The sequence below is a fragment of the Chlorocebus sabaeus genome, chromosome 12, assembly GCF_047675955.1.
Source record: "Chlorocebus sabaeus isolate Y175 chromosome 12, mChlSab1.0.hap1, whole genome shotgun sequence".
NCBI lineage: Eukaryota > Metazoa > Chordata > Mammalia > Primates > Cercopithecidae > Chlorocebus > Chlorocebus sabaeus.
In genome coordinates this window covers 5,633,139-5,658,739 of record NC_132915.1, presented here as the reverse complement: position 1 = coordinate 5,658,739, position 25,601 = coordinate 5,633,139, and the positions used below count along the sequence as shown (strand labels likewise).

General features: G+C 40.0%; 2 protein-coding genes across 3 annotated transcripts in view; one reads left to right on the top strand and one right to left on the bottom strand.

The window, feature by feature from the left end:
* Window positions 1–25,601, top strand: part of CENPP (centromere protein P) — a 269,089-nt gene that overhangs the window by 152,602 nt on the left and 90,886 nt on the right. The gene's annotated exons all lie outside the window — the stretch shown is intronic.
* ECM2 (extracellular matrix protein 2) overlaps window positions 7,384–25,601 on the bottom strand; it is a 41,386-nt gene continuing 23,168 nt past the window's right edge. For both annotated transcript variants that reach the window (XM_007969742.3, XM_007969743.3), the window contains exons 5-10: window positions 24,201–24,316; window positions 22,025–22,160; window positions 17,699–17,856; window positions 14,697–14,836; window positions 12,917–13,243; window positions 7,384–8,557 (exon numbers count right to left, since the gene is read on the bottom strand). In XM_007969742.3, coding sequence (XP_007967933.2) covers window positions 8,389–8,557; window positions 12,917–13,243; window positions 14,697–14,836; window positions 17,699–17,856; window positions 22,025–22,160; window positions 24,201–24,316 — 1,046 coding nt within the window. In that variant the 3' untranslated portion in view covers window positions 7,384–8,388. The remainder of the gene's footprint in view (window positions 8,558–12,916; window positions 13,244–14,696; window positions 14,837–17,698; window positions 17,857–22,024; window positions 22,161–24,200; window positions 24,317–25,601) is intronic.

The window sequence follows — 25,601 nt, the reverse complement described above, 5'->3', positions numbered from 1 at the left end:
ACAGCATTCAGTAAATTACTTGAGCTAGTCAGCGCTTTATTATAAAATCGGCTTCACGTTAGATGATTTTGCTGACTGAAGAATAATATAGTATTCTGAGCCCATGTACATAGCTTAGGCTGAGCTATGACATTAGATGAAGGTGAGGTGTATTAAATACATTTTGACCTATGATATTTTCAACTTATGGTGGGTTTATCAGGATGTAACCCACCATAAGTCAGAGAGCATCTGTATTGTTCATTGGTGAATATAGGTGAAGGATGTGGAGATGCTCATTGTGAACTTAAACTTTTCTGTGTCCTTGAAAATATTACCAAATAAAGGGGGAATAAATGCTAAATAATTGGAGCAGATAATGCAGCTTGCCTTAAATTAACTTTAACTCTTTGATTTATCCTTCACTCTAGTGAAATATTTACCACCAAATTTATTTTAAGTTAATTAAGATGTTACCCTAGACAGGGATTCTTAACTTGGGTATATGAATACCTAGAGAATTTGTGGAAAGACTTTATGAGTCTTTTGATATATGCCATGTGTTTTTATATATGTATTTTTCTGCAGAGAGGATCCATTATCGCTTTCACCATATTTTCAAAGGGGTCCATCCTTCAAATAGTTAAGAACTGCTGCCCTAGAATAGATTTACAGTTTATAATGTATTTTTTATTCTGAGTGTCACAATACTAGTTAAATTCACTTTCCAAATGATTCACATATACATTTGATATTTGTGAATGTAATTCCCAGTTTAGGCAAAACAAATGAACCTTCAGCAGATTCCAACTTATAAAAAGATTTGCTTATATCAATTGATAGTTTAATGTAAGTTTATTTGACCACAGAGATTCTGTTACTTAGAAACACACCAGGACATTTTAATAACATGATGTATTCCTTTTCTTTTCCAAACTAATACGTATTTAGTGTAATCACATGTTATTTTTAATACAGTCCTGCTTTCCCTTGCGTGGATTCACATTCTTCACATTTTATACAAAGGAAAAAATACCCTAGACTAAGTTTTAATTTTATCCACTTTCATATAGAAAAGGGAACATAACTTCACAGAAGAAATGGTCATGCCTTTATGATTTAGTTGTATCACCACTAAAGTTTACTTACTGAGTTTAGAACATTTATTCCTTTGCAAATAATAGTATGTGACAGACTGAACTCCAGCAAGGCTTACATTCTCAAATGCTCCTGTTCACCTTGTAGTAAAAGACATGTCATAAGCTGAAGCCTTAAGACATGTAGAATAAAACATGGACTAATTCAGGATTACACAGTTTGCAGGAGATTTTCCTCTTAAAACCTTTTACAAATGCCTTTGATTCTGTTGGACTAGTTTCAATTGAGCTGATGGTCAAAGGGCCAGAAGTGAATGCGAAAGGAACAAACTTACTAGGGAAGCCTCTGCCCAAAGCTTGCTACGTGGGCTACAGATGGAAAGGCCTGGGTTTGCCAATGCAGACTGTCTTGCTATACCGTTGGAGACTCATTCAGGGGTTATTTCTAAGGGAAGAATTCATTTATAGGACAGGCTCATTGATCAGATACTTCTCTAGTTTGGCTGCCTGTTTTAAATACAATTTTCCCCTTTTTTGGGTATTATAAGTAATCACAGTGAATCACACAGATCAAACTTAATTTTCTTTCCTATGGTCAAGATTTTTTTTTTTTTAATCTTATGATAAGATGTCATTTACACTCTCTGAGTTCCAGTTTCCTCACCCTCTTGGCCCCCTCAGCCTGGAGATCCTGCTCAGATGTTCGTGTATACCGCGGTTCACTCTGTTCCGTGTCCTGGATGTGATCATACAGTAACACAGTAGAAAGGCAGTCAAACTCAGGTTTTGCGGTTAATTTCCCACCTACTCCTCAGGAGAGCCATGCTGTTGCCAAGGTTGCAGGGTCCCCGCTGGACCCCCACTGGCCCACAGAGTCCAAGGGGTTTACTTGTGGCCCTCTACAGAGCATGTGTGCAGAGCCCTGTCTTAGTATACTAGATCCACTCCTTTTTCCACTGTATTTCCACCAATCTAAGAAATCAGTTATTTTAAATAATTAATATTCACCATACTCAGAGGCCTGGAAGCCTTGAGCAAGTTAAGTTCCTGTAGTCTCTCCCTGGAAACATTGACACTCACCTTTTTTTATGTCTGCCCTATGCCCAGCACCTCCACAGGATATCAACTTGTTTAGTCTTCCCATCAGCCCTGGGAGGCAGATGTTGTTTCCTGATTTTGTGCACGAAGAAACTAGAACTCTAAGTAACTTGGCCAGGTCCGTGGCTAGTAACTGATTCTAGTTCAGAGCCAAGGTACTCATTATTGTTTTTTTAACTACAAGAGAGGAATCTCCATGTTTCACAGACTTTGGGGGCTTAAGGCCCGTAATGGTCATTTGGTGTTAAGTTAGAGCTGGGCAGAAACTTCTTTTCATGGATACTTTTAATATTTTTGAATTTTAAGTCCATCAAGGCTCTGAATTTACATTCAAACATGGATAGATAAATAGTTCAGTCATCTGTCAGTCTGTAAATGTTTCTGCCATGAGGACATTTTCTATCCTTTTTCTAAAGAAGGGAAAGAGGTGGAATCAATATCATAAAGGGTTTTACTCCACCCTTTGAAGTTTCACTTCAACAGCAGAATTTGAGTATTTCATTCTTTTAAGTCAGCATCTTAGGAACATAGTAATTTATGGTATGTTTAAATGATGGCTTTGGAAGGCATAGTCAGTGTTGCTATTATGCAGAGCAATCAGATTGATTACTAAGTATTACCAGTTGTCAAAGCATAACTTAATTGTTTAAAAAATATACTTAGCTTTCTGAGGTCCTTGTCAGAAATATTAATAACATAAATGATTCCCTTTTAATTTTGTGACCCTATATAAATGTTTTTCTGCTCAGTTTCTAAGTTTTTCTGTGAAAATCCTTAAATTTTGCAAGTTCCTTTCTTTTTTATTTAGGAGTAATGTCAACTTTGGATAATATCAACTCTTTGGGTAATATAACTCGTAAGCCGAACCAGTTTTGACTGGGAGATGAAGGAGATGGAACTCTTTATTCAAGAGCCATTTTAGCAGCTACTTTGCACAAAATTCAGGGGGTTAAGAAATGAGTCGTCTCTGTTCTGTTAAGTTTTACAGTCTTTTTGGGGAAACAAGCTGTATCCCTCAACCCAGCTACTGTACAACACCCGCATACACAGAGAAGTAATCAATACCTAACTAATAATTCCAGATAACCATTATGTAGGACCTAACTAATAACACTAAAGAGGTAGTCACTGCAGACCTACCTAATAATACCAGGTTTGTCCTGGGCAGCGGCACAGCTGCTGAATGGCAGGGGTTTTGTGGGGCTGGGGGTCCTGAGGAACTAGGCTTTTAGGTGCAACTCATCCTGTGCTTGGAACCTGGCTCTGAAAGGTGAAAGGCTCAAGTCAGATGGAGACTGCAGTGAACTTGGCTTCTGTGTCCCTCCCTTGAAGCTGAGGGTCGGCGCCCATCAGAGATTGGCTCAACTGCCCCTCTCTTGTCAGGCCCCTTCAGGTGTACGTCCTTGCCTGTGCATTCAGCTTTGACCCCATACCTTCCCATCTTTCTTGTCCTCTCCTTGTCTTGCCTGACCCCCATGGTGATACCCCAAGTTCAGCATTCTCTCACAGATGGCCCCTTTCTCTCAACTTCTCAGCAGCTTTATGAGAATCAGCAGTTTCTTCTTTGGTCCCTTCTTTTCCATCTGTCCCTTATCTGGCAAGATAACTATTCACTGAATTCCTTTTGGTGTCTCTCATATCTGTGCAGTGAAGGCCGTCACTCTCTTTCTAGATTTTTGCAGTGGGTAGTTCTTTTTCCTTTCTTAACTTACTTCTTTCATGGAACACTTCATGCTTCAGCATTTTTCAGTGGTACGCTGCATTTCTTATCGCCTTGAATCTGGTCTAATTCGTGACCTGAGGAGCCCTCGTCTTGCCTCTCCTTTCCTGCCATAATGAGGCTAGACTCCTGACCAGTGAGCCCAGACGTGAGCCCCTCCATCTCCTTGCCTCACTGATTCACATTCCTGTTTCAAAGTCCATTGATCTTTCTCCCCTGAACCATGTGTATGTGTTGTATGGTTTAGTGTTAATTATATCTTGTATTATATCACAGTCATCTTTTGTTACTCCCCACCTAAATTAGTCAAATTAGAGAAACCATTTTTGCCTAAACCACTATGCTTAACACAAATATGCTACCAAAAATTTGGGGTTTAATCCTTTAGCTATATACCTGTAATTTGTGGCTTAAATTTTCATATACTTATGCCGAGTCTAAAATAATCTTAAACATTGTCATAATTTGTTAACATTTCCAAGTCAATTTAAAGATTTATAATACGTATTATTAACCGTTACGGGAATACTTATGTGTGAATGCGAATAATCGTCTTGATGACCCCTGGAGGTGTCCATGACAACTAGAGGACACCGTGCATATCTCAACTGTACAACATTGTAGATAGTTTTTTTCTGTTTTAATGAAAGCAATCATCTTAAGGAGTAATTAACTTTGACTTAATGAGAATGGCTTCTAAGGAGATGTACGTGGAGCCATTTGATGATGCCATTTGAAGGAGAGGTGGTTTTGAGTATCTTCCTCCCCTCGTTAGCAACACCTGCCATACCCATGCCCTGTACCCTCCAGTTGAGCATCAGCCACTCAGGTTCGGACCTTTTATTAGGCAGCCTGCCACTCTTGGGTGCCCTAGACTTTCCATCCAAACTCTAAGGGAGAGACAGCTTGGTTCAGCAGGAGGAACACCAGCCTCAGAGTCAGAAGATGCAGGGGAAGTCCAGACTTAGCCACATATTCCCTGTTGTTTTCATGTGCCACCTGCCCTTGCTGAGCCCCAGCGTCATCACCTGACCTGCAAGGAGGTTGGTGAGCTTGCAGCACGGTGCTTGTTCCTACAGGAGCTTGTCAACTAGCCATTTAAGGTGGTCAGGGGCCCAGCACTCTGCTCAGGGCTGATGTCACCCCACTGCACTGGTGCTCAGAAGGAAAACCAGGCAGCGTCTTCCTAAGGCCGAGCCTCTTCAGCCTGGATGCTCCGGGAATGCAGGCGGAGCTGGAGAAAGGGAAGAGAAGGCTGCATGTTCTTCATGGATTTTAAAACCTAGTGTGTCACTTAGATAGTACCTTGTTTGTTGATTGTAAGAAGAAAAGGGAGATGGGAGTCAACACTTTCTGATGAGAGGAAAGCTGCTTTGTTTGAAGAGAGAGGTCTGTTCACTTCCTTATCAGTGACACGAAACCCCAGTGAACCTTGTCTGAAAACTACTGATCTGTTCCACACATGTTATTTTATAATTGAATCAAATGAACCCCAAAGAAGTAAAATGACTGTATAATTATTGGAGAACAAGATGGGCTCCCAAGTCTCTTGGTTCCTGATATAGTTATTTCCTTATACCAGGTTCTGTATGTCTTTCACTAAATCATTTCTTTAGTGCTGCTTATACTATTTTTATTGATAATAAGCCAAATCTCAAAGTTATACTGTTCCTTGTATATACACACAAAGACAAGACACACCATTTATATTTTTAGATCATGGCTAGACCAGGACTTCTTTAGTGTATATGTGTGTTAGTAATTATAGTGTAATTTTTGAAGCCAAACAGAACATCTGTTTTTTAGTACATTATATTGTGAAGAGTGTTTGCTATAAGGACATTTATCACTTTTTTATGGAATTAAAACTTCCCATCCAGAACATCATGAAATTTCAGGGCTGAACAAGTTCCATGATAGCCATATTTTAAAAATTATAAAATCAGTTGAAATAAGTACAACTTCCACTTAAGAAAAAAAGCTTCAGTCGGTCATTCTGATTTTCATTTTTCTTTGGGATTCTGCTGCCAGAGCAGAGGTGAGAAGAGACACGCACAGCAAGCCCACAGTGTGCCTGCAGGGTCTGGCACAGGTCTGGATCTGCCGTTACTCCAGGCCATTGAGGGTGGCCGTAGTCTCCTGGCAGCCATCAGGCACCAGTGTGCTCATTGCATTGTCACCCATTTTTCTGACTGCACAGCACTTGCCTGCTTACTTAATTGTCTGCTTGATTTCCTGCTTATTGCCTCTACCAGAGAGGAAAGGCCCCATCTGCTCTGTTTGTCACTGTCTCTAGAACAGCATCTGAAACACAACTGAATAAAATCAGACTAAGAAATGAATGAATGAGTGGTTCAGTATCTGTCTCTGTGTCATCCCAGGATGCTAGTTCTGCTGACTCACCTTATTCAGTTTGAGCCCCCTTTAATACTAATTTTGTTTACAGCTTAGATTGCCTTAAACCATTTATGTCAATGCGTTTATATTCATACATCAAGAAGTATTGCACAAAGGTTCTTGTTAAATGGATGTGTAACCTTATCTTCTTGTTTTTACCTGTCTCTTAAATTCAACTTGGCCAATTTAAAATTAGTAATGCTCCTTCATTCCTAAACTGATTACAAAGCTCAACTTTTGTTCCATAAAATCCTGTTTTTCTTCCTAACAACCTGCTATAAGTCTTTGACCCTTCAGTCTAACAGTTATCTTCATATTATTATTGTTGTTCATGTTATAATCACTGAATCCTGCCTATTAAGAAAGGGCTTAGAAAGTAGGCTTGGAAGTAACATGGAATAAGTCTGGCCGGGTGCAGTGACTCACGCCTGTAATCCCAGCACTTTGGGAGGCCGAGGTGGGCTTATCACAAGGTCAAGAGATCAAGACTATCCTGGCCAACATAGTAAAACCCTGTCTCTACTAAAAATACAAAAATTAGCTGGGCGTGGTGGCATACGCCTGTAGTCCCAGCTACTTGGGAGGCTGAAGCAGGAGAATCACTTGAACCCAGGAGGCAGAGGTTGCAGTGAGCCGAGATTGCACCACTGCACTCCAGCCTGGTGACAGAGCGAGACTCCATCTAAAAAAAAGAAAAAAGAAAAAGAAGTAACAGTATGGAATAAGTCAAACTTTTCACACTCATGAAACTGAAAGTCACCCATGAAATTGTCAATTGTGGTTGGCTATGCTGGTTCCTTTCAGTTTTATATGAGATAATAATTGCATTCATACTTTCCAAAATGCTTTACATTCTTTTCTGGTTCTTATAATAGCTTTGTGAAGTGGGGATGGAAGGTTCCTAGAGTGGTGAAAGAACTATTAAATGATTAAATAACTAAAGCTTAAAAAATTAGAGAAACCTATGCAATGAGGCCAACACTGGCACTTAAGTTCCTAGCCAAGACATAAAACCAAGAGTAACAAAAGAAGTCAACATAGTTTCTATATATGTCTTATAAATTACTTTAGCAATACAAAGATAAAAGATCATTATGTTAAAAAAATTTTAATATATGGTTTGGGTAGGGCCAATACATAGTAAAGACATAGCTTTATGTTCAATTGAACGGAATAAAATGATATATTTCAGTAAATTAAGGCAAAGGAGATAGATGCTATGACCAGTGGTGCAAAATTTTTCAAAAATTTATACATTAGATTTACCTTTACAAGGTTATAGTCAAGAATAATTAACTTGTATTTTAAGCAGACTCTACTGCTTTTCAAAAAATGTTTTAATCTTGAGTGAAGAATAGTGAAGGTAATCTTAATATACTGTTTGAATTTAACTTTAAACTTTTAGAATTATAGAAAAGTTTCAAAACTGTATAGAATTCATGCACACCCTTCTGCCAGCTTTCCTTAATGTTAACAATGTACATAACCATAATATGATTTTCAAAACCAGGAAATTAACTTTACAGTAGTATTTTCATTTTACACATGTAATTAGTGGAAGAAATGAAAGCTACCCCAATACTTAGTTATATTTATACCAGTAATTATAGCCCAGGGCCTTATAAGAAATTAACAAATTATTGTTTTAACAGAATAATAAACAACACTTATTCATAAATTCTGCCTGCTTTTTTTCTTGTCATTATGCTTCTTAATCTTGAACCAAAAGATAAATAACTTTTAAAGGGACTTACAGAGTTCTCAGCTAACACCAGTACTCAAGTTGATTATAAAGGTTGTGTTTATTTTGTTCCAGACTCTTCTGGTCTAGCTCAGTATGCATGATATCCTATTCTAGTGAGATGACCTCTTTCTAAAGGTGGGAAACTGAGAGATTTTACCTTTACTATTAATAAAACTCCTAGAGACTACGCCTTTTAGGTATATTTTGGTTGTTCATCTGTGTGTTAGTGAATCAGATTGACTAGTATATAATGATACTGAGAATAACCGGAGGATTATGTCTCTTGTTAATGACAAATGCAGCTACTACAAATACATGAGTAAAGTTTATAAACAGCAAAGGAAAACTTGGAATTACTTGATGTTTTGTGGTTTAAGAACAATACTTGAATATGATCTTATGCATGAAAATGTGTAAGATGGTATTTCTCTAATTTTAATGTAATTGTTTTCAAGATGAAGATGTTCCAGATTTGAGTCATCATCCTCTTCAGCATTGCAAATTTCTTCTGGAAGAATGTTCCTAAGGAAAAATAGACATGCAAGTCACACATGGTCCAAGTAATAATCTGCCTTCATTTAGGAGTTAAGTTTAACATTTGTTAAAAAAATTATTTTGTTCTTAAAATAAAGTTGAATCCTTATATTATAGACCAGAATAAATTCCAACTACGTCAAAGATCCAAATGTGAAAGATGAAGCCATAGAAGCACTCGAACAGACTGTGGTCACACCCTCTGACTCGGGAGATTCTTCCTATATGTGATTTGAAAACCAGAAGCACTGAATGAAAAGATTTAAAATTTACTGCAGGGTTTAAAAAGAAAGTGCAAAGTTAAACAACATGACAAAGAAGGAGAGAGTAACTTATATCACAGATACAAAGGCTTCCTAAGAATCTAGGAGGAAAATGGAAAACACTCAATTTCATTCATAAGAAAAATGTAAATTGAAACTTTACTGGCATACCACTTTTTATGAGGTTTGCAAAAAAAAAAAAATCCAAAAACTCATTAACATATTCTAATAGTGAGCCTGGACCAATCAGATACCACTGAAGGGAATGCAAAATGGTGCACCCCCTCTGGAGAGGAATTTGGTGATATCTAGCAAAATTACATATGCACTTTACCCTTTGCACTCTGCATTCCCACTCCTAGGATTTTATCCCAAAGTTAAACTGGAAAAAAACAAAATGACATTTATACAAACTTATCTTTTGTGGCATTATTTTTAGCAGTAAGAGTGGAAACAAATGTCTATCAATAACGAACTGATTGAATAAAATATAGTATATCTGCATAATATTCAGTTGTAAAAAGGAATGAAGAAATTATCTACATACTGATGTGGAGTGATATACTGATACTTTTAAAAAGCAAAGGGTAGGCTGGGCGTGGTGGCTCACACCTGTCATCCCAGCACTTTGGGAGGCCGAGGTGGGTGGATCACCTGAGGTCAGGAGTTCAAGACCAGCCAGACCAACATGAAGAAACCCCATCTCTACTGAAAATACAAAATTAACCGGGCATGGTGGTGTATGCCTGTAATCCCAGCTCTTTGGGAGGCTGAGGTAAGAGAACTGCTTGAACCCAGGTGGAGGTTGCGGTGAGCCAAGATCACGCCATTGCACTCCAGCCTGGGCAGCAAGAGTGAAACTCTGTCTCAAAAAAAAAGAAAAAAGAAAAACAAATGGTAGAAAAAATACACATACCCCATAAGGTTTGTTTGTTTGTTTGTTATGTCATTTTCTTATATTTCTTTTTTTTTATTATTATACTTTAAGTTCTAGACCCCTCCAAATCTCGTGTTGAAATGTGATCCCCAGTGTTGGAGGTGGTGCTTAATGGGAGGTATTTGGGTCATGGGGGCAGATCACTCATAAATAGATAAATATCCTCTCTAGGATCAGGGGAGTGAGTGAGTTCTTGTTCTATTAATTCCCATAAGAGCCTAGCACCTCCCCATTCTTTTTTGACTCCTCTCTTGCCATGTAATCTCTACACACTCCATCTCCCCTTCCACCATGAGTGGAAGCAGCCTGAAGGCCCTCACCAGATGCAGATGCCAGTGCCGTTCTGCTTGCACTGCCTGAAGAACCATGAGCGAAATAAACCTTTTCTCTTTACAAATTACCCAGCCTTGGGCATTACTTTATAGCATCAGAACTGGACTAAGACCTATATAGAGAGAAAACTGCCCTTTTGTGTAATAATTTGTATAATAATTATGGATGGGGATGGGGAAATATGTATATGTATGTAGGCTTCTGTTTGCAAAAATAAATACTGGAAGGATAAACTAGAAATTTAAAAATTTAACCCATAGGAAGGATCATACAGTGTACGACAGACAATCACAGAAGGACGACTTCTTCTTAATTCAACTTCTTACACAGTTTTGACTTTGGAATTATAAATATTTAACACAGTCAAAAGTAATATTCAAAAAGAAAAAAGCAATTTCTAAAAACCAAAAACTAAATAACATGTCTGAATATTAAGTTGTTGACATATCACAGAGGAAACCACTGTATTTCAGCTGTACATGTTTAGTGGAACTTATTCTAAAGACAAATAGAGCTACCAAAAAATAATAAACTTAAAGCTTTTATTATTAGCAGTAATCATGACGTCATTTTGAAACAATTGTTTACATATTGTAAGATCATCCAAGTTAATATTGTTGGGAACCTAGATTTTCAGTGTAAGAGAAACAAGTTTCAATAAAAGGAATTAATATTAAATGACGTTAAATTTGATTTGGGAATGTCAATCTGAACTTATTTTCTTTTCAAAATACGGAATTTCGTGGCAGTCCACTGAAAGGCCTCAATACAATAGCAACACAATTGAAAGGGCCACGGCTGGTTCCTACTTGGGGCTTCTCAATACTATTCCCCAAAGAAAGGGGCCAGGCTCTTTGGAGGAAGGTCTGTAGTAGGGAATGCAGAAAGTAAGCCTGAGGCCCACATGTGCCCAAAAGCAAGTGAGCAGACACAAGAGCCAGTTTGAATAGTGACCATTGTCCAGATACAGGACGGTTTAAGAATAATGACTGCAACTGATTGAAGCATAACTGCTTACATGAAAGCCTAAGTGTATATTGATTCACCAGAAAAAGAGAGAACCCTAAAACAAAATAAAGCAAAAACATTGAGGCTCCAACTTCTTACTCCCACTTGTGGCTTAAAGGAAAGAACTAAGCTTTTTTCTTGCCTTTCAGAGTGACAAAGCAGCCCTAGTTGATGAGCAAAAAATTTTTTACAGCGGAATTCCAGCTAATAAGCATGAGAAGCCTGGAAAAAATAGAAATTCATCATTTTTTAGTAGAGACGGGGTTTCACCGGGTTAGCCAGGGTGGTCTCGATCTCCTGACAAACTAGCCGGGCGAGGAGGTGGGCGCCTGTAGTCCCAGCTACTCAGGAGGCTGAGGCGGGAGAATGGCGTGAACCCGGGAGGCGGAGCTTGCAGTGAGCTGAGATCTGGCCACTGCACTCCAGCCTGGGCGACAGAGTGAGACTCCGTCTCAAAAAAAAAAAAAAAAAAAAAAAAAAAAGAAATTCATCATTTTGTTACCCCTAATGAAGTAAGAATCAGACAACATTCACCTATGAGTGAAACCATTGGTTCAGTGATGGAAGAGTAAGTTTGTCATAGGAGATACCAGGCTGTGACCACCTCAACCCACTGATCAATTTTAGAATCACAGAAAGTGGAATGAACATTAAACGTCTTCTGATGCAGTACAGTATGAAGCATATGGCACAACCTGTGAAGTATTTTTGCAAAAAAATTTTGAAACTGAATTTTACAAAGCCTTCCCAAGCCCCATCTCTTCTTCCAGTACCTTTAAAAACTCGAACTTTTCTGTGTTTTTGTTTTGTTTTGTTTTGTTTTTGTAGGCATTTAGTTTATTTGGACTTTTAGAGAAGGGGAAAGACTAAGAGGCATAATTCTCAGGGACGGAACAACAAGGTTATTGTCTCCCTCACTGCCAATTATAAAGACCCTACTGACAAAATATTCTGGATTACTTCTCAAGATACTCATGCCATCTAGGCAGGAGTGATGATTCAGTATATAAGCTGAATACACACAGAAAAATGTGTTCCCAAAAGTAGGGAAAGTGAGTCTCAATAAGTGTATTCAGAAATTTCACTTCAGAAAAATCTAGATAGAAGCAGTTTTAATTTTAACATATATTTAGGTATTATGCTCTATAGATTTATTTATTTACATATGGAGGTGGGAGTAGTAACATAATCTAGTGCTTTGAAGACTTATCTGAAACTGTCTCTAAAGTTCTAAGTGTTATATAATAATAATCTGTTAATTTTTCTTTTCTTTTTTTTTTTGAGATGGAGTCTCACTCTGTTACCCAGGCCGGAGTGCAGTGGCATGATCCTGGCTCACTACAACCTCTGCCTCCCAGGTTCAAACATTCTCCTACCTCAGCCTTCCGACTAGCTGGCATTACAGACATGCACCACCAAGCCCTGTTAATTTTTGTATTTTTAGTAGAAATGAGGTTTCACCATGTTGGCCAGGCTGGCCTCGAACTCTTGACCTCAGGTGACCCGCCCACTTTGGCCTCCCAAAGTACTGGAATTATAGGTGTGAGCCCCTGCACCCGGCCAAAAGATGTTTTAACTATGGAAATTTTTAAACATGTGCAAAAGTAGGAAAAACTTATAATGAATCCTCACATACCTGTTATCCACCTTCAGTAATTACTAATATTTGCCAATCTTGTTTAATCCAACCCCTTAGCACCATTTTTTTTTTCCTTAACATAAATCCCAGAGATCATGTCATGGTTGTTTTATCATATATTTTGCCAACCAAAATTTAAACAGATACTTGAAAAAGCCAAAATTTACCTTATCTTGTTGTTGTTCAGCCTCAGAAAATGTAGTGCTTTCATTTCTTGTATCCCAGGTGGTACAGATTTTAAGTCATTGTGATCCAGAAATAATTCTCTCAGGGAATGATATGCCCCATAGAAGGAGACACGGTCCATGCCATCATCAGCAAGTTTGTTAAATGACAGGTACAAGTATTCCAGGCCTGGTTCCATGTGACCAAACACATAGCCAGGGATCCGTTCAATCTGGTTCCCGAGGAGCACGAGGTGCAGCAAGGACTTGGGTAGATAGGAGGGGACGTGATAGAGCTTATTGTACGAGAGATCAATGGATTCTAGATTTCTGCAACAAAGAAAAAAGTAAACAGGGTAGGGACATCAGGATGGTGATCATCAGCTCTAAATTTTGTTAAGGCCAGTCTTGATGCTGGTCCATTTTCCTACAAGCACCCAGTTTGTAGTGAAGATTCCAAATAGGAACTTTTCCAGGTATAGCCAGCCCTAGTCTCTTGCCCCAAGGTGCATGTCCTTACCAGTGTGCCATACTGCCTCCCAGCTATGTGAATCCTTGCGAGGGAGCATCAAAGACTAGGAGGGAAAAACTCATATCCCTGGAGGCAATACTGAGGCCCAAAGACTAAAATATCTGTAAGATTGATGTGTTGAATCCAAAATGAAATTCCGTGAATCCCAGCATACATCGAAATGCCTATCTGTAAAGTTGTCTCTGGTTCCAGCAAGGAAGTTTGGTTTGTTTGGCTTGTTTTGGTTCCCCTTCCCCTACGTTTTCATTCCACATTTGATTTGATGACCTGGCACACCTGGGACTTGAGGTGAGCCTGAGGGATCTAGAAAATGCTGTTAATCATCTAGAAGATCTGGGAAATGTGGTGAACTCACTGGCTTGTTTCAGGAACCCCACCTGAGTCTCCTAAGGCTTCTGCCCCACACCCTTTTTTCACCTGATGAAGACTCCTCTGCCCACAGTGGACTCAGTGCCACATGCTGCTGAGCCCAGTTGGCCTCTCCATCCTGTTTCTGAATGACCCACGTCCCCAGCTGTGTTACTTAGGCACATAGTTCCAGGACACGCAATCCCAGATCCCAGTTGTCTGCTGGATTTGCTGCAGGGTTTGCTTCTGACTCCCTCCCCCTTCACTGAGAGCTACAGCCAGAGGTTGCTGATTCTTGTCCAGGAAGATGGAGTCTACTTTTGGCCCCCACTGTTAGGCCAAGCATTCTTCAGTCTATTTTGTAAGAGTTGAGGTGAAGAAATAGTTTGGAGAAAAGAAGGCTATGTAGTGTAGGAGAACAGTCCTGGGCTCTGAAGCCTGGTGCTTCCACCTAATGATGATGAGGAGAAGGAGTATGGCAGGTTTCTTTCTCACTGTGTGCAGGGGATTATCTCATTGAAACCTGCTGACAACCTGTGAGGTAGACAGAGCTAGAGTGGCATTTGACCAGTAGTGGGCAGACCTCGAAGTCAGACAGCTGGGGCTCAGTTTTTGCTAGCTCAGCACTTGGCATATGATAGGGTGTCCAGTATGCAGTATGGTGACAATAGCAGTAGTAACTGTAATAATCCTAACACCAGTCATGCAATGCACAGGTTGGAAATTGCATGAAGGAGCCCACTTTGGAGATAGGGTAAGGGTTCACTAAGAAACGATTCTGTCTCCGAGCCCTTCAGTATCATCACCTCCCTCACTTATCCCATTCCCAGTTTTCCTACTCTGTTTAATAATGGTGAGAGGAAGAAATAGTTCAATAAAATTTAAATTGTAGCATGTACTTACTCTTGATTTATCCAGGCTAAAGGAGCAATCCTATTTTCTTCAATTTTGTTATAACGTAGTACAATGACATTGATCTTTCTGGTATGATTGAAACAAATTTCAGTTATTTCTTCAATTTGGTTATTTTCTAGGTATAATTCCTATAATTAAGAGAAAAGACTATTATTTTTCTTTTGTGTTAGTTGATATGTTCAGTTTCATGGAGACTAAAATAGTAACATAGACTATTGTCATTAGTATTATCTAAAGAGTCTTTTACTGCTCTTTCAAGTAAGCTTGTGTTTTTAAGTTGTCTTTTTTTTTTTTTTTGGAGACAGGATCTCACTTTGTCACACAGGATGGAGTACAGGGGCACAAACACGGCTCACTGCAGCCTTGACCTCCCAGGCTCAAGTGATCCTACCACTTCAGTCCCACACGTGACTGAGACTACAGGTATGCGCCACCACGCCTGGCTAATTTTTGTATTTTTTGCAGAGACAGGATCTCACCATGTTGTTTAGGCTGGTCTCGAACTCCTAAGCTCAAGTGATCTACCCGCCTTGGCCTCCCAAAGTGCTGGATTTACAGGAAAGTTGTCAAATTTTATAACTAATTAGTAAAATAAAATACACTGTCTGTCATGGTTATGGAATCAAATGAGTTTTATTTAAAATGTATTAGCCATAATATGTTGCAAGAAATGGCATACCATAATAATTATACAAGACTTGCTACTTTATAATACTTATTCACATAAATTATCTCATTTGGGCTTTAAAAACTGAAAAGTAGACAGAAAGTATTGTCTCTACTTACCAGTGGAGTTAAGATGGGCCTGGAGAGACAGGGAGGCTTACCCGCGGTTACGTGACTAATGCTGAGAGGGGCTTGTCCTAGCCGAGCCTCCAGTCCCAGACTGCCTGTTTCCTACTATTTCATGTGGTCTATAATATTTTAGGCTCATGTTTTTAGATTTGCTTTTGTTATAATTAATTTAAAGTTAATTAAGAGCCTTCATTTACAACCAAGGAGAAGTTTGCTAGAACTGTTAGTAAGTTTTTAATAGCTAGCTGCCTTCAAGTTAAGTTTAGTTGGCATTAGAGGGAGTTTTTCACTAAAGGATCTGCATTATAAAAATTCTTCTTGTTCTCTTGTTAGAATTCAGAGGTAGAACTGGCTTATATCTTTAGTGTCACCTTCTATTCTACCTGTGAGAATTTCCCTCTTTGTTAATTTTGGCATTTGTTAGAAATTAGTAAAGCAATTTTCAACTTTTCGCTTTTACCTGCATATGTATTTAGGAGGTGAGCTAGATCAGTCAGAGACTAGTTAAATAAATCCTGGCACACCTGTCCATATGTTGAAACGTCTGCAGCTGTAGGAAAGAATGACATGAGGCAGCCTTAAGGCTGCATGGTTAAGTGAGGCAGGTGTACAGCAGCGGCTTTAGAAGGATTTATAGTATGTGCCATGCATTTGTGTACTTGTATGCCCAGTGCTTTGCAGACTGGGAGGAATGGGTCCCTTTGGAGAGAGAGAAGCCAGGCTCAGAGTGGGGCACATTGCTCTTTTGTATTATCCTCATTGTGTATGTATGTGTTTTAACATGTGTATGCATTATCTATTTAAATTTTAATTTTTTAATTATTAATTTCTGGCCCTGCCCCACAAAGAATCTGACTTAGCATGTCTGGGATAGGTCCAAGAGTCTATATTTCTTAAGAACCCAGGGGATTCTGATGGAAAGCCAGGTACTGATAAATGTCAGTGTTACATAACTGTGTCGCTTAATCTGGAAATAGGAAGAAGAGGAAGGGTGGTAGCCATGACAGCCACATAAGATCACCATAGATGATCCTCTTTTCTGGCTTGTTGGGGCTGAAGCCAGAGGATGCTGCATCCTGACTTCTGGCTGGATGATCATGTGGTGTAGGAGAAACAGAGCTTAGTAAGGAAACCTGTGTTCCCACAGGGTCTGCCAGTATGTATAGACTCTCTGGACCTCAGTGTTCTTTTTGGCAGGCGGGGTGGGGTGTGGTTTGTAGAGACAGTCTCTCTGTGCTGCCCAGGCTGGAGTGCAGTGGTACGATCCTAGCTTACTGCAGCCTCAAACTCCTGGGCTCAAGTGATCCTCCACCTCAGCCTCCTGAGCAGCTACGACTACAGGTGTGCACCACCATGCCTGGCTAGTTTTTTAAAAAATATATTTTTTAGAGACAGGGCCTCACTATGTTGCCCAGGCTACTCTCAAACTCCTGGCCTCAAGCCGTCTTCCTGCCTCAGACTCCCAGAGTGCTGGTATTACTGGTGTGAGCCACTGCACAGTCCACCTCAGTGTTTTTAATGCAGGAAATGAGGGGTGTTTACATTCATTGGCCAAAGACCCTCTGGAGCACACCCTGCAGTAAGGAGACCACACATCTGGGGACCTGTGGGGCATCTCTAGAGGATAATAAAGCAAGGCTGGAGTTTGGGGCCTGGAGTTAGTCACAGGACAGTTTTCGTAGGAATTGGGTCAAAACTTGTAAGCTACAGAGTTGCTGGAACAGTCAGAGGCCTTCTTTGTACAACACTTGTATCCATGCAGTTACTGTTAGGTCAGAGTGTCTGTGATTTTGCCTGGAATTTGTCAGTGGACACTCTGTTATGGCTAATACCTGTTTGAGCTTCTGTGATAAGTGTCACATTTCTGGATTGGGACAGTATACACTGTCTTGAGAGTCAGAGTACCTCATAGAAGTTGTGGTTTCATTTAAATTCTCAATTCCTTTCTCCCATTTCCCCCAAGAGCTGTCAGAAGTACCATTTTTCACATTATCAAGTGTCTCTACTAGTAATTATAATTTCGATTCAGAATTTTGTATTGCTTGAAGAAAAAACAATGCTTAAATTATAGGAAATTCTGCATACAGCATGAAACTAGAGTTTAATTTACATCACAATAGTCTTAAAGTATATTTTGTTGTATACCATATTTAAAATATAATACACTTAAAACATTAAAAGAAATATATTGTTACCTCAATAGAAGCAGGAAGACCCTGCGGTATAATTCTAAATTTATTTTTTCCCAGACGCAAGTAGGCTAGGCTCTTCAAAGGTTTGAAAGCTAAAGGATTGACATTGACTTCACTGAGATTATTTCCTTCCAGTTCTAAGGTGACCAGTTGATATAAGTCTATAAAAAATAAAAGTATTAGAATATTAGGATAATTGAAAAGCCATGCAGATTTTTGTAGGCTTTTGAAATGTGATGTGAAATGGCCAGTTTATTTGTAGGACAAATACAGTTTTTTTTTAAACCTTTGTATCCTCCTATATTTTCTTAAGTACTTTGTACATCCCAGATGCTCAATTCAACCAGGACTAAATGCATGGTCCAGTAGTGAGGCAGACCCGAAAAAAATCATTGAAATGCTAGGTGCTAACAATATGTGTAAGGAACAGAAGCAAAGAGACAAGAGAGGGAGGAAGATAGGAAAGAGAGGCAGAGGAGTTTCCATAGAAGTTGTGGTGGCTGAACAGGGATTTGGAATTCAGATAGGAAAGGAATAGAAAGTTATGGACAGTCATTGGAAACATTGCAAAGACATAGATGTATGAAATGGCAGCATAATAGGCAATGGGGTGGGTGGAAGTTTAATGCAATGAGTGATTTTTTTTTCCAGGACACAGAAAAGAATACTTTCCCTGGCTCACCCTCAGTCTCTGAACAAGGGAGTCAGAAGTAAACCAGAGCAGTGAATTCCCATCATAGTTACTCACTTGTTGGCACAGAGTGCAGCCAAATGGAAGCTTTGAAAGAATGATGATCAAAAATTCTCCACGCATTCAGATTGAACTAGCAAGAAAGGCCTTTATACAAACAAGTTTTTTTTCTACTTTGTTTCTACTAGTCTCAGGAGTGGTATGATCCAGGTCAAATGGAAGCTCCGTGCTACAAAATGGACAGCTCAGCAATGACAATACCCAGAGGCATCTGAATCAGAGGTTCAGGGTGTGGCCAAAATTCCCAGATTAGGGGATGTTTTCTATTCAACCCCCTTCATGGGCATTGCACCGAATGCCATGTGGGACTCAGTTCTGTTCTTAGGCAACAGCAAAGACAGTTGCATCAAGAATAGAAATAATAAATGCTGGAAGATTATAAGAAGAAAAAGCAGTATAGATGTGAGTGGTATGAAAGTGCCAGTCTCCTACAGACAGAAAGATTTAGATAGAAGTAGGAGGAACTTCCAGGCTGAACTAGCCAGCTGAGCACATGTAGGTGAAAGACCATGTGGGTTTGTTCAGGGGGAGAGGAGACTAGCCCTGGTGTGGCTGTGCACAGTGGAGTGAAGGTTGGTGCTCAGAGAGAAGTATACTGGGAGGGCCTTTTTTTACTTTATTTTATTTTATTTAAATTTATTTAGAGACAGAGTGTCACTCTGTCGCCCAAGCTGGAGTGCAATAGCATGGTCTTGGCCCACTGCAACCTCCGCCTCCCAGGTTCAAGCGATTGTTCTGCCTCAGTCCCCCGAGTAGCTGATTGCAGGCACCCACCACCACACCCAGCTAATTCTGGGAGGGCCTTTGCACCCTGGACAACAACGTCTGGCTCTCATTCTCAAGGCAGCAAGAGGTTAACCTGGTGGTGGTCCTTAGGATTAATGGAAGTGAGGAGCAACAGGAAGTAGCCAGGCCAGCCAGTAAATTGTGATAAGTGGTTATATTTCCTCATATTCGCTTTCATTTCCAAAACTAAAGGTACTGAGAATCTGACGTCTTTCTCTAGTAAATAGGTGAAGTTTTGAAATGCAGTAGAAGTTTTTCTTTGAAAAATAGGTAACAGAAATGAACTAATGGCCATTACATGACTGAGAGAAAAAGAGAGAAACAGTACAAATTCAGGACACTGTGTTTTCTTTTGCAGTTATTCTCTGGTATATATAGGAAATAGGAGGTAACAGGAAATAGGATGGTGCTAGAGAGTGTTTCTTGTAGGTGAGACTTGAGGTAGATGTTGAAAGGATTCATGGACAGGAAACAGGAAGTCTTCCTTGGTGGGTGGTACCATGACAGGTTGTGGACATGGCAGGTGCCTCGATGTTCCTGGCAGGCAGCATCACATGGTCATCCACTAGAGCAACCTCCAGGGCTCCTAGTTTGGTTGTTTCAGTCATTAGTGACACCAAAAATGCTTTTAAAGCATGCCTGGTTTTCCTCTGCTGTCCCTCCCTCCACCTTTCACACCTCTCTCAATTTTAAGTCCTTCCCTTTCTCCATAACACATGTGCACATCTCAGGTGGACTCTGCTCCTCCTGCAGGTAAATTCCCTGCCCTTCAGCAAGGTGTGCGCAGGCCCTAGTGTTGCTCATTGCCTGCCCTTCACCTTCACTGTGCCTGCTTGCAGGTCCCACAGTATCGCAAATTGCTCATTTATTTGCACCTTTGTGCTGTTTTCTCTCCCTGGCGTGCCCTCCTTCCCCCTCTCTGGAGCTATAATCTGAAAGGTCATGAGTGAGGAAGCCCCCCCAAGAGAGATGACAGGAGAGCAGTGGGCCACCTGCTTCCACACAGAAGCAGGGTGGCCTCATAGCATTCCTGGCAGCCAGCCTGACCATCCACAGCATCAGGACTCCCAGCCAGGGGGAGCCCAGCACCCGACGGACCGGCAGAGCAGTAGCTCTTAGAACTCAGCCCACCCAGGGAGTGCAGCAGGGGTATCTGGGCCGGAGGACAGAAAGCATTGCCGTCATGGAGCCGAGGCTCCTCGGTGCTCAGACTGTGGAGAAAGGCGGGCTAAGAAAGGCAGGCAGACAGCCCGCTCACCCTGGCTTCCTGTCAACACTCTGGGAATCTAGAAGCATTTGTGAGTGAGGGAGAAGAGTACTCTTTAAGGCAGTTCCAGGGGTGTGTGAAAGCACCTTCACAATCAGGAGTGCATGTTTTATAACACCTCATTTTGATAACCCAACTAAAAATGTGACTGACTTGTAGTTCATATACAGCCTGTTGGTACAGTTGTTCTAGATTGCTGACACCCTTTGGTCTTCAGCAGTTAGAAATTGAATTTTCTAATGTCTTTCCCATTTGGCAATCTCCATCGAAATTTGTGTTTATTAATGTTTTTCTGTGTGTCCTGAAGTCCATCTGGAAATTGAGTATTTCCATAACTAATCCTCAGATTTGGCAATTCTCATTATTATTGTTCTTTTCTCAATACCAGAAGTGTTTTCTTCCTGTAAAGTTTTTTGGGAGCTACAGGAAACAATTAGATTGTTTCATTCCTTTAAAGGCTTTGTTTAATAAATAACATAATAAATAAAAACATAATCAATATGTTTCAAAGCAAGTAAACAGACAGTGTTGAGCACTGACCTCAAGAGCTATGCTAGACTATTAGGAAGATAAAAAGAAAAGGTAGGCAGTCCTTGTCTCAAAAAAGTACACAGTATAATCAAAGGCATTAGCTAGAATTCATAAAAAGTAAAATGTGATAAAACCTCTTTTATACAGAGTCACATATGATATCTTCAGCTATCTAGCACAGTCCAGAAACAAGCAGAAGAGGAGCCAGTGCCAGCAATGTCAAGTGCACAGAATGTAGGGCACCCTCACTAAAGGCTGTCGGAAAGCTAGGCCACAGTGGGAGCCGTGCATCCACATGCCGTGGGGTGTGGAGTTAGCAGGACTTCAGTGACATACGAGTACAGAAGTTCCAGCCCAAGCCCTCTCAGGCACAAAATTGCCAAAGCCAAAGTTAACACCATGAAGAGCATGTGCTTTCTTTGTAGGACAGCATCTCAGCCTCATATGCAGTGCCCGTTTATTCATATTTCATGCATAAATTCCCATGTGCTTAGTTTTGTCTTTAGGTTCCAACCCATGATAAATGAAAACAGCAAGTTGTATGGAGGCAGCAAGAGTTGTGGGCGGGGTGTATTGACCATCAGAGTGATAAAGGAGATCCAATCAACAAGCCATGGCACTGGTTAGTCACTTCGAAGAACCGACAAAATTGTCGATCCAGAACGCAAAACGCATGGCGTTGTGGGGAATATGTAGTATAATTCTTCAGATATTTTGGATTTGTAGTAAATTTATTGTCTTGTGAATAATAAGAACCTGGAATCATTGAGAAACAATGTTATTCATGGGTAAGGTACAAAGATAACAGGTAGTTTAAAATTCATTTTACGTTTTACCAGTTAATAGTTAAAAGAAGTTTTAACAACTCAAATGGCTAAGTGACCTAAAAATATTTACTATTTATTCATTTGGCAATACTGTAAATAAAATTTCTACACCACTATATAAGAAAGATTATAAGGAAGCATATCATTGAAAAACAAATATTAAATACCTGAGAAACTTTCTTTATCAATAGCCTGAAGATTGTTCTCATTGATCTTAAGTTCTTCTAATGTAGATGGCAATTCTGAAGGAATCTGTATCAAATTATTTCCATCCATATTCAAACGTGTTAACTTCTTCAGAAGCTTAAAAAGCAAATCTCAAAGTTACTTTTTTATCTAGTCACAGCTGTGCAGTCACATTTCACATAAGGGTCGTTTTGAAGCACTGACTGAAAGTCTCACAAACTATCCTTCCTTAGGCTTAGACAGTAATATCCAGGCCACACAGCAAACCCCATATTCCCCCTGCCAGGTTGATATTGATCCTGGTAATAGCATTGATTCTCAGGGATTTTCAACAGACTACATTTGATTATTTTGTAGCTTACTCACCATGTTTATATTGCAGCTTTTTAGAAAGTGAGAGAAAGCTGCCATAACTACTGGATTGGTCATTCTTGCTAGATCTTACGTTTCCACCTTATAAGCAATACACAGAAATTTCATGAAATCATGCAGTAATCTGAAGCTGTCATGGATGCTAACAATTAAGATAGCAATCAATCCTTTTAACATACTTGTAAACGTCAGTTTTTTATCTACTCCAGAAAGGCCATAAAATGACACTAATTACTGTGGAAATTTTTCAAAACTAAGGACTACAGATATTACAAGCTATTCCTATATGGCATCCAGTTGACTGTCTGGAAAAGTATCTTTTCACATTTGTAGTTGTGTGTTTATTGGTCAAACCTAGCCTCTACCACCAAAAGTGGGGAACTGTGGTTGGGTAGGTTTTAGTAAAGTCCCATGGAATGATTCACCTCTCCAGTGATCATATTCAAATTTCAACAGTTTCGGAATGGGACAGAGAATTCCAAAGCAAGAAAAGGAGGTAATCTCCTACAATGCTTTTCTCTTGGTCAAATATAGGAAAAGGACCCCCTAATGCTAGCCATTTTCTAGGAGAAGGATGTATAGCATGAAGTAGATCTAGGATGTGAATGTGGAACCCTCTTATCTGCCAGCCTAGACTCCAGATAAGAAACAGGAACTGAGAATATAAGAGGCCAGTGACTTGTCTGAAGAGTGGGTGGAAGACCCAGAAGACTGCCCAAGGGAGTAACAGTTTCACCTAGTGGAATATAATGTGCTTTATTTATGACTTTTCAAACACGCACATTTATGAGTTTTGTTTTGTTTTGTTTTTTTTAACAAACATAAACCCCTTCTCTCTTAACTCTTAAATTCCTTGAATTCTGTCTTCTTTCCTCCTTTTTGTTTTTTGAGACAGGGTCTGCCTGTGTTGCCCAGGCTGGAGTACAATGGCGCGATCTTGGCTCACTGCAACCTCTGCCTCTCGAATTCAAGCAATTCTCCTGCCTCAGACTCCCGAGTAGCTGGGACTACAGGCGCATGCGACTACACTCGGCTAAATTTTGTATTTTTAGTAGAGACAGGGTTTCACCATGTTGGCCAGGCTGGTCTCAAACTCCTGACCTCGTGATCTGCCCATCTCAGCCTCCCAAAGTGCTGGGATTACAGGTATGAGCCACTGCACCCGGCCCGTTTTTTATATATATTTATTTTATTTATATATATATATATATATAATTAGTTCAATTTGTATCTTTCAAAGGTTTATTCTATGCTGTTTCCTGTTCTCTCTCTTTCCCTCTTTTTTTCCAAGCTATCCCTAATTTTTATCTGAGCCTATCTGTTTTTCCAGAATCCCCTTCTGCCAAAGTACCCTCCATCAGGTTTTGTTCATTGCACAAAACAAAACAAAACAAAAAAAAGGAAGCCGTGTCTTGCTGGCCTGAAAAATGTTAATAGAGTTTCCAGATAGGCTCAGTTTATTTCCAGAAAATACTTCATATGCTAAGAGACCAGATTTTAGCATGTTTTCAGTTACTTGGGGAGAAACTACTCCATAAATTAAATCATTAGTTTTGTCACTGATGCTATTGTCGGTGCCCTTATGGCAAAGCTAAAAGTATGTAAAATAATAAACTATATTCAAGAGAAAACTTGAATGCAGTTTAGGAACATCAGAGAGGAAACTTTCTTAGAAGAAAACTACCAATTAGAAGCATTTTCCTTTTCCTCCCTTCCCCATCTCCAACCAATACAAGTCATAGTGAAGCCATTCGTCCAAATAGACAAATCAGAGCATGTATTTACCTTGAATGCTTTTGGACCTATGCCTGAAGAAGTGATATTATTTTTGCTCAGATCAAGCCTTTCCAAATTTGGTAATCCATTAAATGCTTCATCTGGGATGGAGGCGATGGAATTGCCTAGGACATACAGTGGTTATGTTTTAGGCATGTGTGCATATACATACATGTACACACATGTATGGGCGTGTGTGCATAGATATCAAGAGAGAGCTTTGTCTGGAGGAGAAAGCAATATTCAGAACAAGGATAGAATATATATTATATAACCAAAGTATGTTCAGAAAAGTAACAGGCTGGAAATAGATGGTTTAACATAGTTGACATTTTCTCTCTAAGGATTCCTCAGGCTGTAAGTATATCATGGTTTAGATGAAGGTGCTTAACACAGCCAGAATGTGGTCTGCTGGAGAGTACTGGTAACATTGTACATTTACAACAAAGGTGTGGAAGGTTATACAGAACTGATTTTTAGTCTTCATATTCTCCCATAGCCATTTTCTTGGACTAGAAGCATGCCTCTGTTTTTGTCCCTGAATGCTCATGCAAATCACTCACCTCCTCTGAGCCTGTCTCCATCTCTGCATACGAAACTGGGGGAGATCATCTCCAAGACTCTCTGAGATCTAATGTTATGCCTCTACAGCTTCAATCTGCAAAGGTTCCTATATGCCCTAATTTTATAGGTTTTTGTTTTAACATTTAGTTAAATTCAGTAGTCGATTTTTAAACTCAGAAAGTGAGCATACCAATAGTACATACCATAAAAGTCACGTGGTGACCTTCTTATAAAACCGTAACAGTGTAGCTCAGTGTGGGTCATTTATCTTTTCAAAGACTTCAGACTTTCGCAGATTGGGTTTTCTTAGGGCAGAGCATACCTGGTGCACAGGCCACAGGAGGAAGGGGCTTTGCTGAGCATGAGGGGAATTCCTTAGGTGATCATATAAAAGTAGGATGAAATCCTTTGTCAGAAAGGCCACGGAAGCTTCTATTATGTTTGACACTGGCAGTGTGCTGTCACAAATGGCCATCCCTGCACAAATGTGTTGACCTTTTCAGCTCCCCTCACCCCAGCATCTCCAGAGCCACCCCTGGCATAGGGGCCTCATTACCCAGACGAAGGCTCCTGCTGCTCCCAGCACCCAAAGTGTCCCCACCAGCCAGCCTGTCACACCTGGTCCTGCTGTTCTTCTAAGAGCCCTCCCTGGTGGTCTGATGGAAACATGGGCAAAAGGTCTAGATGACCACATTCCCACTAGAATGTCAAAAACGAGGGGGAAAAGCAACTGATAGTACCAAGTGCTGGCAGGCTGCAGAGAGGCAGGAGCTCCCCAGCATGCAGGTGGGAAAGGAGCAGCCACCTTAGAGAACTGTCGGACAGTTTCTTATAAACGTAAACATG